General features: G+C 37.2%; 1 protein-coding gene across 8 annotated transcripts in view; it reads left to right on the top strand.

Moving 5' to 3' along the window:
• Positions 1–27,581, top strand: part of CADPS2 (calcium dependent secretion activator 2) — a 477,558-nt gene that overhangs the window by 323,877 nt on the left and 126,100 nt on the right. For all 8 annotated transcript variants that reach the window (XR_009541940.1, XR_009541942.1, XR_009541943.1 and 5 more), the window contains exon 14: positions 18,011–18,112. Coding sequence is in view for 4 of the 8 variants with exons in the window: in XM_060156782.1 (XP_060012765.1) it covers positions 18,011–18,112 (102 nt within the window). In the remaining 4 variants the exon portion in view is untranslated. The remainder of the gene's footprint in view (positions 1–18,010; positions 18,113–27,581) is intronic.

Here is a 27,581-nt window from a genome sequence, read left to right on the forward strand (position 1 = left end):
AAAACCATCTGGCCTTAGGGACCTATTTGTGAAAAGATTTTTAACCACTGCGTCAGTTTATTTTATAGTTAAAGAACTATCAGGTTTTCCATTTATTTCCTGAGTGAATTTTGTCAGGTTATGATTTTCTGGGAAATAGTGCATTTCATCAGAGTTTTCAAATGCATTGATATTAAGTTATTCAAATTGTTCTTTGTATACTTTTTTCCCTGCCTATAAATATCTTCCCTTTACATTCTAATAGTGTTTATTTTTACCTTCTCTCTCTCTTTCCCCGTCAATCCATCTTATCAGAAGTTTGCGAAATGTATTGGTCTTTCCAAAGAAGCAATTTTTGGCTTTGTTGAACTCTATTGCTTCTGTGTTTTCCATTTCATTAATTTTTTGAAAAAAATTAACTTTTTGATTTTAGGATAATTTTAGATATACAGAAAAATTGCAAAGATGGTACAGAGAGTTTCTGTATTTCAGTTTAGTCTAATGTTACATACATAATAATGTCATACATTCCTACAGCACATTTGTCAAAACTAGAAGACCAATATTAGCACATTACTCTTTTTTTTTTTTTTTTTTTTTTTTTGGCTGTGTTGGGTCTTCATTTCTGTGCGAGGGCTTTCTCCAGTTGTGGCAAGCGGTGGGGGGCCACTCTTCATCGCGGTGCGCGGGCCTCTCACTATCGCGGCCTCTCTTGTTGCGGAGCGCAGGCTCAGTAGTTGTGGCTCACGGGCCCAGCCGCTCCGCGGCATGTGGGATCCTCCCAGACCAGGGCTCGAACCTGTGTCCCCTGCATTAGCAGGCAGATTCTCAACCACTGCGCTGCCAGGGAAGCCCGGCACATTACTCTTAACTAACCACGAGGCCTTATTTGGATTTCACCAGTCCATTGGGGTATTTTGTTGTTGTTTCTTTTTTTTAAATGCCCTTTTTTCTTTTCCAAGGTCCAACTCAGGATACCACATTACATTCAGTCCTCAAGTCTCTTCTGATCTGTGGCAGTTTCTCAGTCTCTCCTCCTTGTTTTTCATGACCTTGACAGTTTAGAGGAGTACTGGCCAAATATTTTGTCAAAGGTCCCTCAATTTGGGTCTCTCTGACGTTCTCACAGTTAGCTGGTGCCACAGGTTTTTGAAGAAATGAAATACCCTCTCATCTCATCCTTTCTGGGAGCACATGGTATCTACAAGACACAGCTGGTCATGGTAACCTTGATCACTTAGTTAAGGTAGTGTTTGCCAGCTCTCTCCACTGTAAAGATATTGTTTTGCTGTCTCCATGTGCTATTTTTTGGATGTAGGTCACTAAGTCCAACTCATACTCAAGAAGAGAGGGGAATTAAACCCTACTTCCTAGAGGGAGGACTAGCTACATATAGTAAATTGGAATTCTTCTGCAATGAAGATTTGTCTCTTGTCCCCTGTGTATTTAGTCAACCACTTGTTTATATCAATATGGATTCATGTATAGTTACTTTGTACTTTGGGTTATAATCCAATACTACTTTGTTTTGTTGCTCGAATTGTTCCAGCTTTAGCCGTTGAGAGCTCTTTCGGGCAGACTCCCTTTGGTGTGTTTTTTTGAGCACTTTCTTACTCTCTGGTATTAAAACATGCTTGTAGTTCATATTGGTTTTTCCCTGCCTCAGCCCTAGAATCAGCCATTTCTCCAAAGATCCCTGATACCTTTTCTTAGAGAACGGTATATAGAAACCAAGATCAGGATGATGGATATGCTCATTGCTATTGGGATGCCATTGCTTCCAGGCCCTCTGAGTGGACACAGCTAGGTGATATGTATGTATGTGTGTATACTAACCCATGAGTTCATGCTGATGTCTCCGCCTCTAGTCCAATACCACAAAGCTCATATTAGCCACCCTCTCTTGCTTATTCGTAACTTCTCTCTTCAACAGTGAGAAATCTGGCTTCCACCATCCCATCCATTTACTTATTTGTTCAACCCCAGTATACATGTAAAGCAGTTTCAGAATTTGCCAACTAGAGTACACTGTGTACAGGGCCTTTAGTTATTGGCCTTAGAGTTTCCAATCAAAAATGTTTTCCGGGCTTCCCTGGTGGCGCAGTGGTTGAGAGTCCGCCTGCCGATGCAGGGGACACGGGTTCGTGCCCCGGTCCGGGAAGATCCCACATGCCGCGGAGCGGCTGGGCCCGTGAGCCATGGCCGCTGAGCCTGTGCGTCCAGAGCCAGTGCTCCGCAATGGGAGAGGCCACAACAGTGAGAGGCGCGCGTACCGCAAAAAAAAAAAAAAAAAAAAAAAAAGTTTTCCAAAGTTCAATATGACACCTTCTTTTTTCCCCCACGCTATTTAATGAGGTTATGTCATACAATACAGTTAGAGTCACTTGCACAATATGCATTCCATCCTGGGATCCCTCAGCATCCTAGTTGATATAGAATTTTTTTTTTTCTCTTTAAGCTTGTATACGGTAAAGTCCACTCTTTTTGCTACACAGTTCTTATAGTTCTGTGGGTTTTGGCAAATGCATAGAGTCATATATTCACCACCCTAGTGCTAGTTCTATCACCCTAAAAGTTCCCCTGTGTGCCCCCTTTTGTAGTCAACCATTTCATTACACTTTGTCTTTATTATTCCATCCTTCTACTTCCTTGGATTATTTTTTCTACCTTCCTAAATTAGCTATTTAACTCATTACTAGTCATCTTTTCTTCTTTTCTAAAATAAGTATTTAAGGTTAAATTTCCACTAAGTACCGCTTTTCCTACATATATGCATTTTGATAATGTATTTGATTCAAATTCACTCTAAGTAATTCTAATTTCCATTATAATTTCTTCTTAGACACAGGATTGTTTATAAGTATATTTTAGAATTTCTAGGAAAGTGAATTTTTTTTGGTTATATTCTTGAAAATTGATTTCTAACTTAATTTCTTTGTGTTCAGAGAATGTAATCTGTATGATACTGATTCTTCATAACTTGAGACTTCTTTATGTCCAGTTATGTGTTAAATGTTGTAAATGTTTCATGTCATTTGAAAAAATATGTATATTCTGTAGCTTGGTAGGGCAAGCAGGAGTTCTGTGGTTGAAATCTTCTAAATTCTTACTGGTTTTTTTGTCTGCTTGACCTGTGGGGTTATGACCAAGGTGAATGGAAAGCTGCCACTGCAGTGGTGTTTTCTTCCTCTACTTCTGCAAATTTTTGCTTTGAGACTGTTTCTTAGGTGTGTTGAAGTTTAAAAATTATTAAATATTCCTGGTGAATGGAAATTATTATTAGATTTAGTGACCCTTTTCATAATTAATAATGCATTTTACATTAAAGTTTATTTAGATGGTTATTAGCGTAGCCTTCTTTTGGCATTTGTCTGATATATGTTTATTCTTACTTTTAATCTTTCTGTATTCTTGTGTCTTATAAATAGCATACTAGAAGGGTGAGCTGTGACAAAACGAGAGAGAGGCATGGACATATATACACTACCAAACGTAAGGTAGATAGCTAGTGGGAAGCAGCCGCAGCCGTATAGCACAGGGAGATCGGCTCGGTGCTTTGTGACCACCTGGAGGGGTGGGATAGGGAGGGTGGGAGGGAGGGAGAGGCAAGAGGGAAGAGGTATGGGAACATATGTATATGTATAACTGATACACTTTGTTATAAAGCAGAAACTAACACACCATTGTAAAGCAATTATACCCCAATAAAGATGTTAAAAAAATAAATAAATAAATAGCACACTAGATTCTGATTTAATTATCCAATATAACAATTTCTGTTTTTTAATTAGTTTAGTCCATTTACAATTATCATGTGTATTGATACAAGTAAATTCATTTCTACTATTTTATTTTGGACTCTTTTTGGCTCATGTCTCTAAGCTTTTTGTTTCTTTCTTGCCTCCTTTTTGTTTCACCCAGTGTATTTTCTTTTTTTCTCCTCATTTACATTTTTCACCTTTTGAAGATTTTACCATGTATGTGACTAAAATTTTAAATCTTATGTTAATCAGCAAATTTTCCCCTCCTTCTGCCAAGTGCAGAGACCTTAGAACATTTCCCTCCAGTCACCCGCTTCCTGGCTTACATGCTTATGTTATCTGGTATTTTAACTGTATCCTTATTTGTTTTCTAATCTTACACATTAGACATTATTTTTATTATTTTATACTCAATACTTGCTTCAATTTAGAAATTACTTTTTTCCTAAAATATATTCTTTGGAATTTCATACAGTGGAATACCTATAGATAATGAATTTCGGAATTTCTTTGTTTCATTCACATTTTTGAAAGAAAATTTTGCTTGTTATACATTCTATACTGACAGTTATTTTCTCTCAGAACTTTGCAGATAGTACTCCATTTTCTTCTGACTTCCTGGGTTAAGAAGGCTTCATTGCCATTCTTTTGAGGGAGATTTGATTTAATAGTTTTAGGATTATTTTGTGTTTTATGGGTTCACTGTTCAGTGTGGATTTCTTTTTAAATAATTCTGTTTGGGAATTTTGTGGCTTTCTGATCCATGTGCGCTGATATTGGGTAGGTGCAAATTTCTTTGAATTTACCTTGATTGGGATATGAAGATCCATGTTTGTCATCAGTTCTGGAATATTGTAATCTCTTTAAATATTGTCTCTCCTCCAATCTTGCTCTCTCAAACTCCAATTACCTATATATTAGGTATTTTATCTTCTATATCCCTTAATGTCTCTAAAACATATCCTATCTACTTATTTCTCCAGCTGCATTCTATATAATATTTTTAGTTTTGTCTTCTACTTCAGGACTCAGCAGACCTTTTCTGTAAAGGGCTAGACAGTAAACATAATAAATATTTTGTACTTTGTGGGCTATATGGTCTGTCACAACTACTTGACTCTTACTGTATAGCAAAAGCAGCCGAATGGGCAGTATGTAAATGAATGAGTGTGGCTTGTGTTCTAATACAATTTGATTCACAAAGACAGGTGATAGACTATCATTTGCTGGCCCTTGCTCTACTTCCACACTTCTCTCTTCAGCTATGACACCTGCTTTTCTAACCTACTCATTGAATTGTTAATTTCAATTAATAAATTTTTTTAGTTCTAGAAATTCTCTTAGGTTCTTTTTTAAATCCATTTGGTAATTTCTGAGTAGCTCTCATTCCTTTCTTGGCTTTTATTTCCTTTTCTGTTTCCTTAGACCTTTTATAATTAGTTATTTTGTATTCTGATCATTGCAATAGCTAAAATTTCTAGGTGTTTAAATAGATCCATTGTTTCTGCTGATGTTCTTGCCATGGTCAACCATTTGCTTATTCTGCTAGCAGTTTTTGTAGTAAGCACATATACTTGGATTAATCTGTGGAAATTCTACAAGGCCAGGGTGGAGAATGCTTGCTTGGCAAAAGGATCTGCTCTTGCTTTTACTTGGTGATAGGAGGTGCTACTGGAGCTGCTTTATTTTCCATCTTGGAGATTCCTCGATTGCACAGGTGGTACCCAGTTTAATGAGGTCAGGCAAGTGGTGCATATTCTCAAGAAAGACTCTTTTCACTCAGTCTATAGATGTTGTACAAACAGACAGATTTCCTTGTTTGTCCTCCTTGGCAAGGATATTGATTTTCTAGCCCATCCTTTCACTGATAGTATAGCCCATTCAAGCGTCCCATTTTTTGCAGGCATCTCAAGTTTAGCTGCCCATGCAGATTAGGTCTCTGAGCCCGTGGTGCATTCCCTTGAACAACACAGCTACAGAACCTCCTTGGAATCGACATTTGCCCTTAAGGCAGCCCTGGTATTCACATGCACCCCTACTTTGATTTCAGCTCCTAATTCATTTTTATTTTCCTGCTCTTGGGAGATTTTTTTTACTTTCTTATAAGTACAACATAACATTTAACTGTATTTGCTATAATTTATTCAGTGTTTAGGAGTTTTGTAGTGAAGAGAGACTTTTGGAGTACCACATCAGTCTACTATAATAGGAGCAGAAATCACATGATAAAACTTGCATTTTGAGAAAAACATTTGGACATCTCAAAGGAGAACTTCCTGGGACTCTCTCCCTAACCCCTCTGCTTCAAGTGCCCCCTGGTTAACTGCTGCTCATCCATTGCATCTCAGCTTTAATATTCCCAAACTGAATCCTTACCTGAAACTCAAACTACATCAGAGCTTTGTACTTTCGCCCTTCTTAAATGTAATGTACACTTACTCTCTAATTTTTCTTTTTTATGCCTTTCCCTATTATAAATTCTATTAGGGAAGGAGTCATTTCTGTTGTGCTTATATTGTATCCCCAGGACCTGGCCAGTACTCGATAAATATTTGTTGAGTAAGTAAATGAATGACATTGGACCATATGTTTACAAATTTTATAGGTGACATGTTGGGGCACTTCATAAATAGATCTCACAATTACATGTTCTTCATGAGTTAAATGCAGTGAGTTTTATGGCCCGTGGAAAGACCCCATGTAACCAGCAAGATTGTGCCATTTTACAACATAGAAATTAATAAATTGAAACAATGAAATACCCTTTTTATATATAAAATTGAAAATGATTATAACACATGATAAAGACCACAGTTGATGAGGTTAGAGGGAAATTAATAATTTCACACACTGTGGGTCAGAGTATAAGCTGGTAAGTGCTTTCTTAAGAAGCAGTTTTGTGATATGTATCAAATGCCTGAAAGTGTCATCTCATTTGTCTTAGCTCAGGCCACCATAACAAAATACCATAGACTAGGTGGGTTAAACAACAGAAATTTATGTTCTAACAGTTCTGGAGACTAGACGTCTGGGCGCCAGTGTAGTTGGGCTTTGAGGGGGACTCTTTTCCTAGCTTGTAGATGACTCCCTTCTCTCTGTGTTCTTACAGAAGAGAGAGAAAAAGATCTCACTCTTCCTCTTCTAACAAATCCACCAATCCTATCAGATTGGTGTCCTAGCCCTATGACCCCATTCCACCTTAAGTACTTCCTAAACGCCCTGTCTCCAAACACAGTAATATTGGGGGTTGGGACTTCAGCATATGAACTTTTAGGGAAATACAGTTTGATCCATAGTACCATTTAACCTAACAATATACTTTCAGGAATTTATCCCAAGGGAACAATCAGAGATGGGTTAAAAATATTTAGTGTAAGTTGGTTATCACAGCAGTGTTTATGGTAGGAAAAAAATGGAAAAAGTCTAAATTTCTACTAATAGAATATTGGATTAATATATTATGGTGCTAAAGACTGTCATGCAGAGTGAAGTTAGTCACAGAGTCACTCTATATGATACAGTATAATATCGCTTATATGTGGAATCTAGAAAAATGGTACAGATGAACTTATTTGCAAAGCAGAAATAGAGACACAGATGTAGAGAACAAACATATGGATACCAAGGGGGGAAGTGGGGGTGGGATGAACTGGGAGATTGGGATTGACATATATACACTACTATGTATAAAATAGTTAACTAATAAGAACCTACTGTATAGCACAAGGAACTCTACTCAGTGCTCTGTGGTGATGTAAATGGGAAGGAAATCCACAAAAGAGGGCATATATGTATACGTATACATACTGTATACTGACTCACTTTGCTGTACAGCAGAAACTAACATAACATTGTAAAGCAGCTATACTCCAATATAAATTTTTAAAAAAATACATGGTACATCCATATAATGAAATATCATTCTTCCATTAAAAAGCATATATTAGAATATTTAAATGATTTGAGCAAATGTTTATACTTCACTAAAAGAATCAAATTATACAGTAGAATGTGCAACATATGTATCGATTTATAGAAAGAAGGCCGGATTATATTTACAAAATGGTATTACCAGTTATTTCTGATTGGGGCATTTAAGAAAACTTTTGTCTTTGTATTTTTCTGAATTCTCCTCCCAAATTATGATGTGTATATAGTTCCTTAATTTTTTTAAAAAGTTATTTTAAAAAATATTAGGCAGAGATGATACTTACATCAGAGAACACTATCAACCTTAATTCTCTTTATTTTTACACTCCTCTTGATATTTTATTTTTCTTGAGTTCTAGAATTTTGTGCAGTATTTTAATTGGTTCCGGAAGAGGACAGTTATGAGACACCTTGATACCTGACCTTGACCTGTCTGTCCATCATTACTTCACCACAAAAACTAAGTCACAAGGTCACGTATCTTCATAGTGTCAGATTCCTGCCTTTTTTTTTTTTTGTAGAAGTATCTAAAACCTCCAAAGAAAATAGAATACAGATGGAAATTCAAATATGGAAAGGATCAGGAGGGAGGAGGGTTTGGAAAAAGAGAATATGATTTTTAAATTTCATTTCCAAGATATTTTCTCCTAGGAAATCTGTTTCTTCTATTTCAATGAATGTATAGGGGTAGAATTAATTTCTTCTTCTGTATATTTGAAAATTTTAGGGGAAGTAAAAGGACACTGATTATATATTATATGACCATCCAAATGATACATCATTTTGTTTGAAACAATAGGAGGTGTTATAGATTTGAGAACAAGAATGAGAGATTATTGTTTTCTCCCTCATCTTCCACCATTTCTTATTTTCTTGTGTCCTGTGTCTTCCTCTGTTTTTTTTTTTTTTTTTTTATTCTGTTCACAAATGGATATTGGTGGGAAATACATGAAGTGCAAAGTGACTTTTACCTGCTGTGCTGTAGGCAGAATTGACAATTCAGAAATACCACCCTCTAGGTGCCTCCCGCCTTCTCACTCTCTCTGGAGGAAGCTAAGATGTCATACATTCCTCATCAGAGAGGGCAGGTAAAAGAAGCCTATAAGAAACTCAAAAGCACCATGAAGTTTGTCATTTGCCCACTCATTGCTTGCAAAATATCTTTTACCACAAACCACCAAACTTCCAGGACAAGCAAACCTACCTGAGGGGTTTGGGGAGGGAGGGAGTATGAGGCAGGAAGGTAAAGGAAATCTCATCAATTTACAGGACTTTTCTATATGTTAACTCCTGGTGTATTTATTCAACCCACAAACTTCCCAAGCACCCTGTTCCAGGCGGTATGTCCACTCCTAGAGATTATAAAGCAAAGGGCACATTTATCCTTCGAGTATCTAGAAGCTGTCCCACTGATAAAAGTGATTAAGAAAATAACCATAGAAGATGTTATAGTTTTCATTGAGTAATAGAACAAATGCTCATCAGCACTAAATAGTGCTTTTTAAGTGGGAATTGTAGGGAGATACCATGACTAAACAATTCTCGGATGTGCTATTAAAACAAATTAAACCCATTTCTTTACTGTCAGCCTTCTCAGACCTCACTGTTGCACTAAGAACCTCCAACAAGGTCTCATGATTCGTGGTGTTCAAAAAAAAAAAAGATACATGGGACGTTTCACCCTTTTTGTTGGAGTGTGTCACAGAACCATTACTCCTGAAAGTATGTTGGCAGCCAGTAAATCGTCTTTACCTAAATTCACCCAGATGAAATGGATGTTAAACATGCCAGAATTAGTCTGTATTAGTCTTATGGGCCTCTGAAATGTATGATAGTGAAAAACACATGAACTGTCTACTGTCGAGCCAAGGGAAGTGAAGTTACTGGGTTCGTCCACATCAGAACATTTAGGCAGATCCCCTCCTTGATATTTTCTCTTCTGCTCAAATACCCAACTCTGCAACCCAGTTGTGTAGTCTTCTCCTCAGACCTTTCTTGAAATACAGTGAAATCATCATTTCCCTTCATGGAAACTGTTCTCTGAACTACCCCAAAAGCCATCAGAGATCACAGGAAATGGATGGGTAATACTGTGCTTCCCTCTTGTTCCAGAGTTGTCTTTTCAGAACATCTTCCTCACTTTAGAGCTTATGTTGTACTCATTACAGAAGGAATTGGTAATCATGACAAGATGTCACATGTACAGAAAGGATTCTGTTTGCTTTAAAATACCTAATATGCCAGATTGATGAATAGCACAAATTATAAAATCCCTTAGTTCATGGAGGAATTGAGTAAAATTAATTTGTACAGGCCTTAATATGTATAGGAACTATTTTTTGGAGGAATCCGCCTTTCAGAAAAGGTGTTCTCTATGTGCGTGTGTGTGCATGGGTGCGCGCATGTGCACACATGTGATGGTTTCTGTGAAAACAGAATATGACCCATAGGCAGATGTAAGATCAGTCTATTCAGTATGAATCAGTGGCAGAAAGTTGTGTTGTATGATCCTGTTTGTTAAGAATCTTTCAAATATAATTAACATAGACACAACTGCATGTGGTGTTCAATTGCTTATTACGTAATACTGGAAGGAAGTTCTGTGTCATAGCTCGTTTGACAGTATCTATAACTAAAAGAAGTGTACCTGCTTTATAACTTGTTCATATCTTAAATTTATTTCACAGAACACTCTAGTTTTATTAAAATCATGTAACTTCTATAACTACAAGCCTCAGGAAAAAATGAAAATGTTAACTCTTGGTACAAGAACATACACTTCCTTCCCATTGGAACTGCTTTAACGTAATAATATAATAATATAGGCATAGAGTTAAACCTCAGTTAACATTCAAATCAGAAAACTGGTCTTCTTTGTTAGAATTTTAAATAACCACATTTTAACATCATCTTTTTATGAATGTCAAAGAGGCATTATTATTTTTGCTTTTACTATCTCAGGAAAACTATTCTTGAGATTAAAACCAGTTCATTTCATGGCAGGTAAACACTAAAAATTTTCCGCTAAGTGTAAATACATGCAAATTTTTTGTTAGAGATCCTTTTACCCAGAATTCTTAACTATAATTCCTGCTCTAGCTTGCTTTTCAAAAAATTTTCTATTTTACCTACTGTTACATAATAAAAATTTTCCAAATAATTCATGTCATATTAATACTAATAATAATATTATGTGATATTACTAGTTCATGAATTCTTATAATCATATATAACTGATACTTTTTATTCTATATAGCACTCATTCATTTCTTTAGCATTTATATATTGAATATTAACTGTATGCCAGCTACTGTTCTATGCACTAGGAGTGCAGCACAAAGAGACAGACAATAAACAAATAAATATATCATGTGTTGGACGATGGCAATATATACAATGGCAAGTAATAAACAGGCCTGTGGAAGTGGGAGGTAACACTCTTACACCAGGTGGTTAGAGATAACTTTGCTCATCCTGAGTCATGTCGGTAGAGATAAGAAGGAGGTGACCATACAAATTGTGAAATTTTTTGTTCTAGTTCTGTGAAAAATGCCAGTGGTAGTTTGATAGGGATTGCATTGAATCTGTAGATTGCTTTGGGTAGTAGAGTCATTTTCACAATGTTGATTCTTCCAATCCAAGAACATGGTATATCTCTCCATCTGTTTGTATCATCTTTAATTTCTTTCATCAGTGTCTTATAATTTTCTACATACAGGCCTTTTGTCTCCTTAGGTAGGTTTATTCCTAGATATTTTATTCTTTTTATTGCAACGGTAAATGGGAGTGTTTTCTTGATTTCACTTTCAGATTTTTCATCATTAGTGTATAGGAATGCCAGAGATTTCTGTGCATTCATTTTGTATCCTGCTACTTTACCAAATTCATTGATTAGCTCTAGTAGTTTTCTGGTAGCATCTTTAGGATTCTCTATGTATAGTATCATGTCATCTGCAAACAGTGACAGCTTTACTTCTTTTCCGATTTGGATTCCTTTTCTTTCTTTTTCTTCTCTGATTGCTGTGGCTAAAACTTCCAAAACTGTTGAATAAGAGTGGTGAGAGTGGGCAACCTTGTCTTGTTCCTGCTCTTAGTGGAAATGGTTTCAGTTTTTCACGATTGAGGACGATGTTGGCTGTGGGTTTGTCCTATATGGCCTTTATTATGTTGAGCAAAGTTCCCTCTATGCCTACTTTCTGCAGGGCTTTTATCATAAATGGGTGTTGAATTTTGTCGAAAGCTTTCTCTGCATCTGTTGAGATGATCATACGGTTTTTCTCCTTCAGTTTATTAATATGGTGTATCATGTTGATTGATTTGCGTATATTGAAGAACCCTTGCATTCCTGGAATAAACCCCACTTGAACATGGTGTATGATCCTTTTAATGTGCTGTTGGATTCTGTTTGCTAGTATTTTGTTGAGGATTTTTGCATCTATGTTCATCAGTGATATTGGCCTGTAGTTTTCTTTCTTTGTGATATCTTTGTCTGGTTTTGGTATCACGGTGATGGTGGCCTCATAGAATGAGTTTGGGAGGGTTCCTCCCTCTGCTATATTTTGGAAGAGTTTGAAAAGGATAGGTGTGAACTCTTCTCTAAATGTTTGATAGAATTCATCTGTGAAGCCATCTGGCCCTGGGCTTTTGTTTGTTGGAACATTTTTAATCACAGTTTCAATTTCAGTGCCTGTGATTGGTCTCTTCACGTTTTCTATTTCTTCTTGGTTCAGTCTCAGCAGACCCCAAATAGCCAAAGCAATCTTGAGAACGAAAAATGCAGCTGGAGGAATCAGGCTCCTTGACTTCAGACTATACTGCAAAGCTACAGTAATCAAGACAGTATGGTACTGGCACAAAAACAGAAATATAGATCAATGGAACAGGATAGAAAGCCCAGAGATAAACCCACGCATGTATGGTCACCTTACCTTTGATAAGGGAGGCAAGAATATACAGTGGAGAAAAGACAGCCTCTTCAATAAGTGGTGCTGGGAAAACTGGACAGGTACATGTAAAAGTATGAAATTAGAACACTCCCTAATATCATACACAAAAATAAACTCAAAATGGATTAAAGACCTAAATGTAAGGCCAGACACTATCAGACTCTTAGAGGAAAACATAGGCAGAACACTCTATGACATAAATGACAGCAAGATCCTTTTTGACCCACCTCCTAGAGAAATGGAAATAAAAACAAAAATAAACAAATGGGACCTACTGAAACTTAAAAGCTTTTGCACAGCAAAGGAAACCATAAATAAGACCAAAAGACAACTCTCAGAACGGGAAAATATATTTGCAAATGAAGCAACTGACAAAGGATTAATCTCCAAAGTTTACAAGCAGCTCATGCAGCTCAGTAACAAACAAACAAACAAACAAACAACCCAATCCAAAAATGGGCAGAAGACCTAAATAGACATTTCTCCAAAGAAGATATACAGATTGCCAGCAAACACATGAAAGAATGCTCAACATCATTAATCATTAGAGAAATGCAAATCAAAACTACTGAGATATCATCTCACACCAGTCAGAATGGCCATCATCAAAAAATCTAGAAACAAATGCTGGAGAGGGTGTGGAGAAAAGGGAACACTCTTGCACTGCTGGTGGGAATGTAAATTGATACAGCCACTATGGAGAACAGTATGAAGGTTCCTTGAAAAACTAAAAATAGAACTACCATACAACCCAGCAATCCCACTACTGGGCATATAACCTGAGAAAACCATAATTCAAAAAGAGTCATGTACCAAAATATTCATTGCAGCTCTATTTACAATAGCCAGGACATGGAAGCAACCTAAGTGTCCACTGACAGATGAGTGGGTAAAGAAGATGTGGCACATATATACAATGGAATATTACTCGCTATAAAAAGAAACGAAATTGAGTTACTTGTATTGGGGTGGATGGACCTAGAGTCTGTCATACAGAGTGAAGTAAGTCAGAAAGAGAAAAACAAATACCATATGCTAACACATATATATGGAATCTAAGAAGAAAAAAATAAGGTCATGAAGAACCTTGGGGTAAGATGGGAATAAAGACACAGACCTACTAGAGAATGGACTTGAGGATATGGGGAGGAGGAAGGGTAAGCTGTGACAAAGTGAGAGAGTGGCATGGACATATATACACTACCAAACGTAAAATAGATAGCTAGTGGGAAGCAGCCACATAGCACAGGGAGATCAGCTCGGTGCTTTGTGACCACCTGGGGTGGTGGGATGGGGAGGGTGGGAGGGAGGGAGGCACAAGAGGGAAGAGGTATGGGAACATATGTATATGTATAACTGATTCACTTTGTTATAAAGCAGAAACTAACACTGTTGTAAAGCAATTATACTCCAATAAAGATGTTAATAAATAAATAAAAAGAAGGAAGTGAGTGTGCAAGCCATATGTGTGCATAGGGAAAGGCTCCTGGGCAGTGGAAGCTACACGTGCAAAGGCCCTGAGGCAGAGCCTGCTTCCTATGTTTGACGACTAGCTAGGAGACCAGCATGGCTAGAGTGGAGGACTTGCCATGAGGGGGCAGAGGAAATCAGAGTGGGCTTTGGCTTTTACAATGAGTGTTACCACTACAAGGATATGACTCACACTTGAAAATGGCTCACAATAGTGTGTAGCCAACACTCTGACAAAGAAAAGACTGGAGGAGAGAGAGACCAAGAAGGCTACAGCCATACTCAGGGAAGAGCTGATGATGACCGGAACCAGGGGAGCAGCAGAAGTGGTCAAGGGTGGTCAAGTTCTGAAAATGTTTTGAACATATAGCTGACAAATTAATTTATAAACTGAGCTTATAAAACTATTATACTTTGAATCTCTGTTACCCTGAGTCTACTAGGCAAATGTTCATCAAATGAAACTGGTTTAAATATCTCTCCAGGATTCTGCAAGTACCTGTGTTGTAATGCACGAAAGCGCAAATTTTAGGATTTCCTTTGTTAGGGTCTTTTTTAACTGAATCACTGATTCAGTGGTAGGTATTTTAAACTGTATTGGTATTTAAGCTCTCTGCCTTACACAGGTAACATAGAAAATGTGTGATGTGAGGAAGTGTATTTAAAATAGTTCCACCATTGTTGCTTCTCAAATATAGCTTCCATTTTTTATTAGGGATTTTTCGTATTCTTCTTGATTTTCTGTTAAAACACAGAGGAAAGACAATAAGGCATGGGCACTGAGAGTCTCTGATTTGGAAGGCAAGAGACCTAGATTCAAGTCCAGGCTCTGTCCTTACAAGCTGTGTGACCTTGGGGAAGTCACCTAACCTCCCTGAGGCTCAACAGACTCCTCTCTTGGAGACTAGAGAAAGGATTGCTGTGGGCACCCTATGTTGTTATACATATAAAAGAGAACAGTACGAGGCACGTTGATAATTGCTGTGTTTGTTTTAATAGCAACCATGACAAGAAGGTATTGATGAAACGGAAGTATCTGCAGTTACTAGGAAGAATAATTTTAGAAGGAGCTGTTACTTTTAGGCTTGACTGCAGCACAGTTGCCATTTAGCCTCAATAATTTAGATACAGAAGACCACTTCATATACCTAATATAGTCTGGTATACATATTAAAATAAAGATATGTGAATAAGGGCAAGTCCAAAATATAAAATGTATTTAACCTGTCAGATGTATACGTAATTGAGTAATAAGCTCAGTGAAGTGACAGCCCTTCACTGTGTATAACAGTCTTTATCTCAGTGAAAGTGACACGAGTGACATTCCCCCCGACTGACTTTTCTCGCTGTTCATTGACTGAACCCCTGGCCTCATTCAGTCAGGTAGGCGATGTGCCCCAGCGAAGCTTCATATGACCCACCAGTGTACTCTGTCACTGTGGATTACAGTCTCCTTTGACAGTTGAAACAAACAGTAAAATTCACTCAAATATAATTGTGTGGCATCTGTCAGAGCGCAAGGCCAAAGGACCATGTCAATCATCAGAACAATAAAGAGAAGTTCTTTGCTCTTTTTCATCAAGTTTGCATAGGTGTATTTAGTGAATTGACCACTTGCAACTTTGTGGTATGGGATGTTTTGCTGTCTATGTAATAGCATAATGTAGTTATAGTTCTTGTCTGCCCAAATTCCCAAATTAATGATTTATATAGAACTATCCAATTCAACTTTTGTGATCATTGGCAATAGTTATGCTTAGGTTACAGTCTGGGTTTTGTGCTATTGTTTGCTTGGTAGGAGTTGACTCTGAAGTAATATGTGAAAAAAAATCCATTGTTAAATTATTCTAAAACATTGGGGTTAGTTCATAGTTCATTGCTCTAGAATTTAAAATCAGACTTTCTTTTTTCCTTCCTAAAAATTTTGAAAGACCAAATATTTGCCCTTAGTTTTTCTGCAGTTAACATTCAAACTGCATTCTGATGGATCAGAATGAAATGTAATTGTAAGTAGTATTTTCAAAGCATAAATTCAAGCAGGATGCAAGTTTCTGAAATAACAAATTATTTACTCTGTTTTAGAAAAAACTTCTCAGATTTAAATGATGCTTTTTTTCTGGGAAAAATGATGCTTTGATATGAATAAAAGGTCTTTAAGCCAGTATGATTCAGGTATAACTTTAGAATTAATTGCTTTTATCCTAACTGACTAGTTTACAAATATCAAAAATGCACACACACACACGTCTAGATGTCTAGGTAAAAAACAGTGGGAACAGCAAATAAAAATCTTGTTGGGAAAGTTATTTTAAATACCCATTTTTTTCATAATCCTCACTTGTACCTATTTTATACATAAACATTAAAAATTCGTAAGTTCAAATGATAAATCTTTGGAAATTAAAACAACCTTCAGAAAAATAAGTTAATTTGAGAAGATATGATTGGTGTTAAGAAATGCAAAAGATTCATTTTGTTGAAATATATAAATATTTAAAGTAAATGTGAAATTAATGTATCTTTTTCTCTGTTTTAACAGACAGTGAAATTCATATATTCAAAATTTTAGATGACTGCTATACTACCAGATACTGAAATTGATATAGAATAAATTCTGAATGCCTATTGGATATATTTTATGGTTTCAATCCTAATCTTAGTAAAAGAAGACTTCTGTTCAATCTTTGTTGCTACTGTTTTTTTTTTTTGGTTGCGTTGGGTCTTCGTTACTGCACACAGACTTTCTCTAGTTGTGGTTTGTCGCAGTGTGCGGGCTTCTCGTTGCGGTGGCTTCTCTAGTTGTGGAGCACGGGCTCTAGGCACACAGGCTTCAGTAATTGCAGCACGCGGGCTCAGTAGTTGTGGCTCATTGGCCCTAGAGCACGTGGGCTTCAGTAGTTGCAGCTTGCAGGCTCTTGAGCACAGGCTCAGTAGTTGTGGCACACGGGCTTAGTTGCTCTGCGGCATGTGGGATCATCCCGGAACAGGGATCGAACCCGTGTCCCCTGCATTGGCAGGAGGATTCTTAACCACTGCACCACCAGGGAAGTCCCTGTTGCTACTTTTAAAGGTACTACTTTATTTATAAAGTTGATACTTTACTTCATAGGCATATTTGGTTAAGCACAAAAATCTTGAAACATAGGTGGTCTTTCTTCTCTGTATATTTTTATTCAAGTATTCATGTTTCATTTATATTTAAACAAAAAAATAGAGCAGTACACCACTGCATGAATTCAAAATGTCTGTTCCTTACAACAATTAAAATTAAATCTCCAGTTTCACATTAGCTTAATTTTTATTTGGAAGAGAAGGAGTTAAGACATTTTAGCTTACATTCAGTATATTTTTTATAATAATTCTATTCACGATATTTAATTGGTCAAATGTTTGGTATCACTATAAAACACTTTTCACTGCTATTCTCAAGGACTAGTCATTGTTTTCTGTAGATCTGAAAAATATTTATTTTAATCCTTTACCTTGAAGGCTGTCTAAAAGAGAATAATTCTGTTCCATTCATTCCAGGTTGAAACATGAAGCAAATGGCTATATACATCTCCAATAAATTTCCAGTGTAGACACAAGTAGTATGTATACTGTGAACCAATATGCATTTCCCTTAATTATTTGGATTTTTCAGGGAAATAGAAAGATATAAAATATATACAAGTAAATGTTCAAGGACCTGTTGGTCCAGTGGGTAAGACTCCACGCTCCCAGTGCAGGGCACCCGGGTTCAGTCCCCAACAGGGGAACTAGATCCCGCATGCACGCCTCAACTAAAGATCCTGCACACCACAACGACGATCCCGTGTGCTGCAAATAAGACCCAGTGCAGCCAAAATAAATAATAAATAAATAGATACTTTTTAAAAAAGGTAAATGTTCTATCACAATAAATTACTGACTCTTTTTTTCCAGGCCTGATGGAATTGGAACTATTTCAATGGAAGAAAAAGAGAAGTTTGAGGAGATAAAGGAAAGACTGTCTTCCCTTTTAGAGAACCAGATAAGCCATTTCAGGTATATACTCCATTAGTACAAGTGTTTGTTTCTTTAATTCACTCAACCCTCTAATCCCCTACAAATGTTTATTATGTCTTTCTGCTACTGCTCAAGCACAATCAGTAGCTTCTCCTCCTTTGCCCGCAAGGTATGATCCACGTTCCTAGGTCTGCGTTCTGCTTCTCGGCCTGCCTTCAGTTTTTGCTCTACTCATTCAGTAGTGCAAACCCGCCCCTTGCAGTATCCTTTCCACTGGCCCTCTTGCTAGCCCTGTGCAGTTCTCAGCCTTGCATAGCCTCTTCCCCCAGCTCTGGGGGCTTTTCCTCCCTCTCACTGCATAGCCAGGCAAGGAGACTCAAGCCCCACCTTCACAGGGGAGACTTTTTCATTTATTCCAGCAGAGAGTGGAAAAGCTGAAGTCTTCTTAGCATTCATCATCTGTACTATGCCCTGGTCACCTATCATATAGTCCTTGGTTACCCTTTTATTTACATTCTGTGAGAACAAGGACCACAGTGCGTCTAGCACAGTTTCTTTGCCCAAAAAATTAAGTATTGATACTAAGAAGCATTTGCAGGGTGAAGGATAAATATCTTGATAATATTGTTTCCCCTGATTACAGTTAGCTTAATAGAACCTAATGGTTAAAAACAGAAATATACCTTTTTCTATCAGTCTCATCATTAGATCCTATAAAATGTTGCTATGTCAGTGTATTGCATCTTATAGCATATCTGTCATGTTGCAGGTACGTCATTTCATGTGAACTTACTGAAAAATAAATTCAGTTAATATTCCCCCTCAACAGTTTGAAAACACTGTTGTTTAACCATATGAATAGAGTATGGCTGCTCTGGGCCTCAGTTTCCTTATTTGTAATATGAAAAGCTTAGACTCTTACTTTAAAATGATACTGAAGGAAAAAATGATCATAGGATATACTATCCATCTGTTTCTCTGCATTGGTGTTTTCATCTGGGGCTGGTACCACTACCTGAAGGTAAGTGAATGAGGGAGGATTTTCTTTGTCATGATAACTGGGCATAGGGGCAGTCATTTAGTGCTGGATTTAGAAATGCTATTCATGGAACAGTCTCACATTGGAGAACTGTTCTTCCCAAAAGGCCAATAAATTCATATTAGGAAACACATTTGCAGAGGATGTTTCTGCATTTGCTGTTAAGAGTATTGTCTTTTAGGTTGTGTAGAGACCCTTATATTTATTGTGTTTGTCATTTAATGAAAGTCAATATATAATTTTCCTGTTTTTGACATTATTGAGACAGAGCTGATCATTCAGTTGACTATATACATCAGTAACTATAAGTCTCTATGGTTATTTGTAGTAGTGCTTTCATGTGCAAGTAACAAATCCTATCTCAAACTGGTTTAAACAAATAAATGGATATGTTCACTTACATGCAGGTCTCAGATGGGGTGGACTTGAAGACAGGCTGAATTTAGTAGCCGTAGCTCCATTTCTTTGTAATTCTCACACGGCTATTCTCCTTTAGGGGATGGCTTCATCCCCAGATGGGTAACAAGACCACAGAATTCCTTGGCCTCACATCCATACATGTTGGAGTTGAAAGGGAAGGTAGTAGAGGCTGTCTCTTTCTGTGATTCTCTCTTAAGGTGAAAAGTTTCCTTAGAAGATCCTAGCAAACCAGCCCTCATATCTCATTTGCCCTAGATAGGTCATAGGCCCAGTCCTGAACCAAACCCCGGGGCCAGAGGAAGCCCACATACTAGGTCCTCAGTCACTGACAAGCCATGGGACCGCCATGATCGAGTTAGCTTGGTAAGAGCCAGCCCACCAGCGGGTCCTGTCCCCCACAGTGCTTACAGCTACACAGTAGAGGCGGGGAATGACAGTTGTCCACATCATTTATTGTATTAGTATTCACTCTCTTACAGTTTTATTTCTCTATTTCTCTTAATAATGTCTGTAAAGATGTACACTAGAATTCTTTTTTGTTTTTATTTCTTTGATGTACTGTAAAGAACTGAACTAAACTGGTCTAGATATTTTAGGCTGACTTTTATATTCCCTTTTGATATTTGTAGAGTTTGTATAAATTTTACCAGTTTTATTTTTCCTGAGTCCATAGAAAACTGGATAAGAGGAAATGGGATTAAAGTAAAGCAGAGGAAATTTTAGGTATCCATATAGGCAAATATAGAAAAATGTTTAAATTTTCCATGAAGATCTTCCTAAGAATTCTGCCAAGTGATCTTCCTTAGCCACTTACATTAAAATTTAGAAAGAACGTAAATTACTTATCAACTCACACTAAAGAAGTAACCAGAGTACTGTTAATAACTCTTGTATAGAAATTTATTTATTCAGGCCCAACTGTGTTTCAGAAATGGATTTCAAAGATACAGGTAAAATAATAAGGCAAACTAAATTAAACAAAAATTAGGAACTTCTGGTTAAAGACAGCAGATTAAATGCATGTCTGGCTCAGTTTCCTCACAGAACCTAACCAAAACAACAGAACGGTATTTTTCAGAAGACATAAACCCACAAGGACAGCAAGAGTAAGAGGGAAAAAAATGGAAAAAATAAGTTAAAAATGTGGAAGTCAGATGGATGGATGGTATCTAATTTAGCCACCCAGGAAAAACTGGATCATAAACGGGCAATGGGGAATACAGAGAAGCAATCTGATTTATGTCATACAATCACCAAAACGTTCGGAATTGCCAGTTGTAAGCCCTCCTGGAAATTAAGAGTAAAGGATGATTTGTTGTAAATCTGCTTAAGACACACTTAGATCCCCAGATCTCCTTTCCGCCTCATCAGCCAGGCCGCTGCCCCTCCCCTTCCCTGGAAGAGCGCTGCTGGTTTATTCCCTGGAGAGGGAATTCCCTGGGCTGAGGTAGAGGAGGGGAGGAAACATCAGGCACAGCTGGAGTTTGGGATTACATAGAAACATGGGGATTAGATAAATGGTTATTCTGAAATCTGAGAATCACAGCCTTCTCCTTCCAACTCACACACTTGACACCCAGAATGCTGGCGGGCAGGCTTACACTTTCCATACATATTGTAAGTACCTTCCCCCCGGGACTCTGACTAGCCCAAGAGAAAAGACCTAAAGCTGTGGAAAAGAAAGACTCCCACCGAAACAGCCCAGCTCTATTGCCCTTCAGCAAAGACCACAGTCTGCACGTACCCACCTAGGTGCATATAGCTTCCGTTCAATTTTTTAATAACGCAATTTTGAAAATGATCTGACAGCCAAGGTAAGGCATCAGATATTTGAGGAAAGTATTTACTGTGGGAGACAGAGCCCAAACAAGTTATACAAAAAAGCAACTTGGGGAAAAAAGAAAGATTATGTGGGAAGAAGGAAATGGTGGAGGGGGTGGTGGGAATCTATTATTAATATGCTTGGAGATTTGAGAAAATAGAGCATCCATAAAACAAAAACAAGATGTTGCTTAAAAAAAGAAAAAGAAAAAATCTTAGGGAAAAAAAATTAGAACTCTTAGAAATTGATGCGAATGACACAAATACTTACATACTATTGAGAGATTAAGTTAATGAAATCTTCCAGAAAGTACAGGGTGGAGGGTGGCAGGGATAGGAAAATAGGAGTTCAGTTGGCCTTTCTTATCCTTGGGTTTCACATCCCTGGCCAGATCGATTTGGATTGGTTGAATCTGCAGATATACAGGGCCAACTGTACTACCCCATTTTATATAAGGGAGTTGAGTATCGGTGGATTTTAGGATCCATGGGGGTCCTGGAACCAATTCCCCACAGATACTAAGGGGCAACTGTACAAAGACAGGAAAAATGAAGGATCTGCTTAGGAGTTTCATGATCATAAATAATAGGAATTCCAGAAACAGTTAAGGTTGAAGATAGGAAATTATCAATAAAGTTATTCAAAACAATTTTCCAGAATTAAAAGACATAAGTGTTCAGATTAAGAGAGCCCATTGAGTACCAAGCACAAGGGATTAAAATAGATACTCATTAGAGTGCATTTTTGTGAATTTTCACAATCTTGGAGATAAAAGGGAGGATGCTGAAATACAAAGAATCAAGAATCAGAATGGCTTCTCAACACTGATTTATTCTATAGTAACTTACTGAGTGCCTACTGTGTGTCGGGCAGTGAACAAAATTTTTAAAAAGATCCTCTTCTTCTGCAGCTTTCATTTTGATGTGAGGAGCAGTACTGATATCCAGAAAACAATGCATCAGTGGCTTCACAATTTTGAGGAAAGATTATTTCCAACCTAGAATTCTACACTAGTAAACGTCTCCATTAAGGGTAATGGTAGAATAATGATATTTTCAGGCATACTGGACATCAAAAGATGTGCTTCCCATATTCCCTTTCTGGGGAATGCAATTTACCAAGACAAAGGAGAAAACAAAGAGGGAGAGTTAAGATCCCTGCGACAGGAAATCAACATGAGAGAGGAGGGAATCTTCGTAGTGGTAGCTAATAGAGACGCCAAAGTGGCAACTGAGCCTAGAGAGGAAATAGTTCTAACCAGAGCAGGTCAGAAAATTCTTCAAGTAGATCAAATTGACAAAACACTGAGATATTTTAACATATTGAGAGAAGTTTCACCCGCTTGGAATAGAGTTTGGAATTATATTAATTGTGTTAGAGCTTGGAATTCTATTAGATTAAGTACATAATTAAAAGAAGAAATTAAAACAAATATAGCAAAGTATTATAAACAAAATAGTGACACTAGAAAGTAATCATATTGGATACATTTCAGTTATCTAGGACATTTATGTAATTAATGTAGATACTGAATTTCGGTCTAACACACAAAAATGATGTAACTGCATTAAGGGAAGGAGGAACAGAAATTATGTCTACGGTGGTGGAAAGTGGTCTTATTAAAAAAAAAGCAACTTATGTCCAAGATGGAGTAATGGGATGATATTTACCCTCCCACCTGAAACAATTTTTTTTTTTTTTTTTTTTTTTTTTGCGTTATGTGGGCCTCTCACTGTCGTGGCCTCTCTCGTTGCAGAGCACAGGCTCCGGACGTGCTGGCTTAGCAGCCATGGCTTATGGGCCTAGCCGCTCCACGGCACGTGGGATCTTCCCGGACCGGGGCACGAACCCATGTCCCCTGCTCGGCAGGTGGACTCTCAACCACTGCGCCACCAGGGAAGCCCTGAAACAATTTTTTAAAGACAAAATATGTGGGGAAAAAAATGCTTTTCAAGATACTAAACATAAGACAATAACAGTAATTCCTGAGAAATGGAAAACAATGGATAAGCCCTTTAATTGCCCCAGCTTACTGACAGCACAGTGTTTCTAGATCATGGTCCAGGGAGGAGGAATCTGGGTGGATCCCCGTGGACACCCTGACTTGAGGAGACAGAGCTGAGAGTCCATGGAGGGTAAGGCTGCCAGAGTTTTCAACTCCAAGTTCTAAAGGAGAGAGCAAAGAGAGCTACAAGTAATATTTGCTGAGGGTCCTCCTGGCGTCTTCAACTAAGTATTGATCTGTGCATGGATGTGAGGAAACTATTCAAAGTTGGGCAAAGAACTATGTGAAAGGATTACAGGGGTTTCTTTACACAGGGCTAAGAGTAATTCCAGTTTTCAATATCTAGAGTGGAAACCTAATTCATGAGCATCAGGTAGAATACAGAAGGTTTTGCCTCAGTAGTGGAAAAAAAATAGCCCTAGAATAAACACTGTCATGGTCTCTCCTAATGAGACTTAAAACCAAGATTCATATGAATCAAACTATTTTCAAGTAATTTAACTGCATTCCAGAACAAAATTCAAGAATATTTAAAGAAATACAAAAGTGTTCAGCCTCCAAGAAGGTAAAATAACAATGTCTAGCATCCAGTCAAAATTTTCTAGGCATACAAAGAAGTAGTAAAATACGACCAATGAAGAGAAAAAAAACAAGCAAAAGTGAAAATGACAGGGAAGATAGAATTAGTAAACAGTAGTATCAAAATAATTATTATTACCACATGTCATATGTTTAACCTGTTAAGGGCATCATGGAAAACCTACAACTAACATCATACTTAATAGTAAAAAAGTAGGAAAGACTGAATGTTTTCCACCTACAGTCAAAAACAAGGCAAGACTATCTACTGAAAAATCAAGGTAGTGTAGTATAGAGAGTCCAGTAATAGACTCACATACATATGGTCAATTAATTTTCAACAAATGTACAGGTAATTTGCAAAGTATACTTTATTCAACAAATGGTGCTGGAACTATTGGATATCCAAATGTAAAATAAAATCCTGGATCCGTACCTCACACTTGATCCAAAATTTAACTCAAGATGGATAGACATGGAAAACAGAAAATCTCTGTGTCCTTGGACTAAGCACAGATGCTTAAATAAAACACCAAAATCGTGATTCATAAATGGAAAAATATTACTTCCAACTTCATCAACATTAAGAACTTTTGATCTTCCAAAGACATTATAAGGGAACCTCAGAATGGGAGAAAATATTTTCACAATACATATCCCACAAAAGACTTCTATCTAGAATATATAAATTTATTTATTTATTTTTTGGCCACACTGCATAACTTGCAGGATCTCAGGTCCCCGACCAGGGATTGAACCTGGGCCGCAGCAGTTAAAGCCCAGAATCCTAACCAATAGGCCACCAGGGAACTCCCTATAAATAACTCTTAAAACAATAAGAAATAAAACAGCCCAATAAAAAGTTGTTTTGACAGATATTTCACTAAAGATATATGATGGTGAAAAGGCATATGAAAAGATGCTCAACATCATTACTCTTTAGGGAAACATAAACTAAAGCCACAGTGATTGATAGGAATATAAAATGGTACAACTCATTTTGTAAACCAGTTTGCAGTTTTTAAAAATTTAAACACCTAACGTATGACCCAACTATTCCACTCTTAGGTATTTCCCCAAGAGAAATGGAAGCATACATCCACACAAAGACTTTAATATGAATATTTATACCAGCATTATTCATAATAGCCCAAATATGAAGACAAGTCAGATGACCGTCAACAAGGAATGGATAAAAAAAATGTATTAGAATACTTCTGAGAAATGAAAAGGAATGAATTGTTGATACATTGCAATAGCATGAAAGAATATCGAAACAGCTATGCTGAGAGAAATCAGACCCAAAAAAGTTCAATACTGTATGATTCCTCTTACATGAAATTATAGGAAAACACAAACTAATCTAAATGACAGTAAATCAGTAGTTGCCTGGGCCCCACGAGTCGGGAGGAATCATTTGAGGGGCATGAATATGTATATTGCCTTGATTGTAGTGATGGTTTCACAGGTGTATACATATGTCAAAACTTATCAAATTGTATACTTTAAATCTGTGTAGTTCATTGTATGCCACTTACACCTCTAAATCTATTTTTTTTAAAAAAGCTAAGAACTCGTCTTCCATAGTGGAAAATTAGTAGGATAATATCTAAAACTGGAAAATCAAGAATTTGAAATATTATCACGTAGGTTAGGGATATGACATTTAAATACCAAAAGAATCAGCTAAAAGTTAAAAACATTTTTTTCTCCAGAAATTACTTGGGAAATGGGGGTGGAACTGACATAAAGGATTTACGTTTTTCATAAAAATCCCCTTAGGAAAAGTTCCCTTTCAGGCTATGTGCATATATAACTGATAAAAACAGATACTGTATTTAACATTTTAATTTAAAATTCAAAGAAAACCAGTTTAATCATTGGACAGGTCTATGCAGGCTCACTTATCTGTGTAATTAATTGACTAAAGTGAAAATCAGCGTGACTTTGATTTATTCAGATTAGGTATTAAACTTGGTTGAATTTTATTTGTTAATTGAGTGTTTTTCACTTTGCTTAGCTATTACAGAGCTATCCAAGTGGTAAAAACCCAAAATATTTATCCTGAAAGGCAGAATAAAATGATTCCCTTCTTTTAAAACTTGTTTTGTGAAGATTAATTAAGCTTCTGTGTAGTTATTTTCTGTATTTTATTGATTCAGGATTACTCATGCTCTGTAAATGTGTTGAATTATTTACACATCATGGGCAGCTAATGCTAATTCAGAGCATACCCAGTGGGACCTCAAAGCCCTGAAATGCTAAATGTAATCTGGGGATCAGTAACATTCCATTCATAAAATGTGTCACCCATAGGTTAATGGAAATAAACAATAGGAAAGACAGTGGGTGGATTATGCAGAAACACTGAAAAGATTTAAGCAGGAGGAGGGGACTACAAGAACCCAATTTGTGTTTTATTTAAACGTGGATTAAGGTTTATGGTATACAAAATGACTAAAGCTACTTTACTAATTTGCTAATGCTCTAAAAAGCACCAGTGTGCAGGAAAAACTCTTATCAAAATAAATTGGTCATGTTTTTTTATGTATGGGCGGGGGGAGGTAGTAGGGGGGGATGCATAGAGGCAAGATTAAGTGAAGAAAAGTTTTAACAGTAAATGGAATGATAAACAGTGCTCTGAAGAAAAACGTGAGGGGCTAGATTTATAAGACAGTTATTTGCATTTATCTGACGCGAATGGAAGTTTCACAAAACTAAAAGCTAATCCGAATATAAATTCAGCTACTGCTTTGTGAGGAATCCATCTTTCTCTTTCTCTTTAAAATTAGGTCCAGTAAAGTTTCTCTTTAAAATTTGGTCCTGTAAAAGAACGTGAGCTTAAACTATATGTGCTTTTGAGGGAAACCTCTTCAAATTACAGTGTGGAAAAAAAGAATTTCTTTGTAATTACGTCTTAGAAAATACGTCTACTTAGTCCTTGGATAATGGCAAAAGACATGGAAATAAGTAAACTTTTCAAGTTATTAGTTTGAAGATGTCTAAGAGCAAAATGTCAGTCCGCGACAGCCCAGCTGCCTGTGTAGCACTTCATCTCGGGGCTGAGGCAGCGGTCAGGGAGGCTTTGCTGAACCTGGTTGAACACGCGAGGCGCACCCGCAGGATGAAGTGGCCCTGACATTCTGTACTCTCTAAGTGGAAAGTGACCTGAAGAGGGACCCTCTTGTAAAGAGCAGTAAACCTGTCACCACCATGTGGCAGCTAACTTTTGAGGGGCCTACGCATCCTCCCAGCTCTGACCCTGATTTCAGAATACCTGCCCTCCAGTTGTTGGTGTGTACTAGGAATACATGGGACTAGAAATACTTTGGTTAAATGACTGCGGGCAATAGAGCTGCAGAAGGGTTACGTGAGGGGATGGGGAGGTTGGAGAGCTAGACACCAGCAGAGACAGGCAAATGTAAGGACAGGAGGGAGCCGGAACCTTGCTTCTCCTAGAAGTTATGTATGCAGTGTGTGTTTCCATCTTAAATCGCACATAAATATAGGAAGAAATAGGGGGAATCGTTTCATTTTATCATAGAGCTTGAATAACAACACCTTAAACAAGAAATTAGTAGGAAATGCATTTTAAGTCTCTCTTTACTTATAGGACCCTAGAGATTCCTTTTTCATTACTGTA

This window comes from Lagenorhynchus albirostris, chromosome 8, assembly GCF_949774975.1.
Source record: "Lagenorhynchus albirostris chromosome 8, mLagAlb1.1, whole genome shotgun sequence".
Lineage (NCBI taxonomy): Eukaryota > Metazoa > Chordata > Mammalia > Artiodactyla > Delphinidae > Lagenorhynchus > Lagenorhynchus albirostris.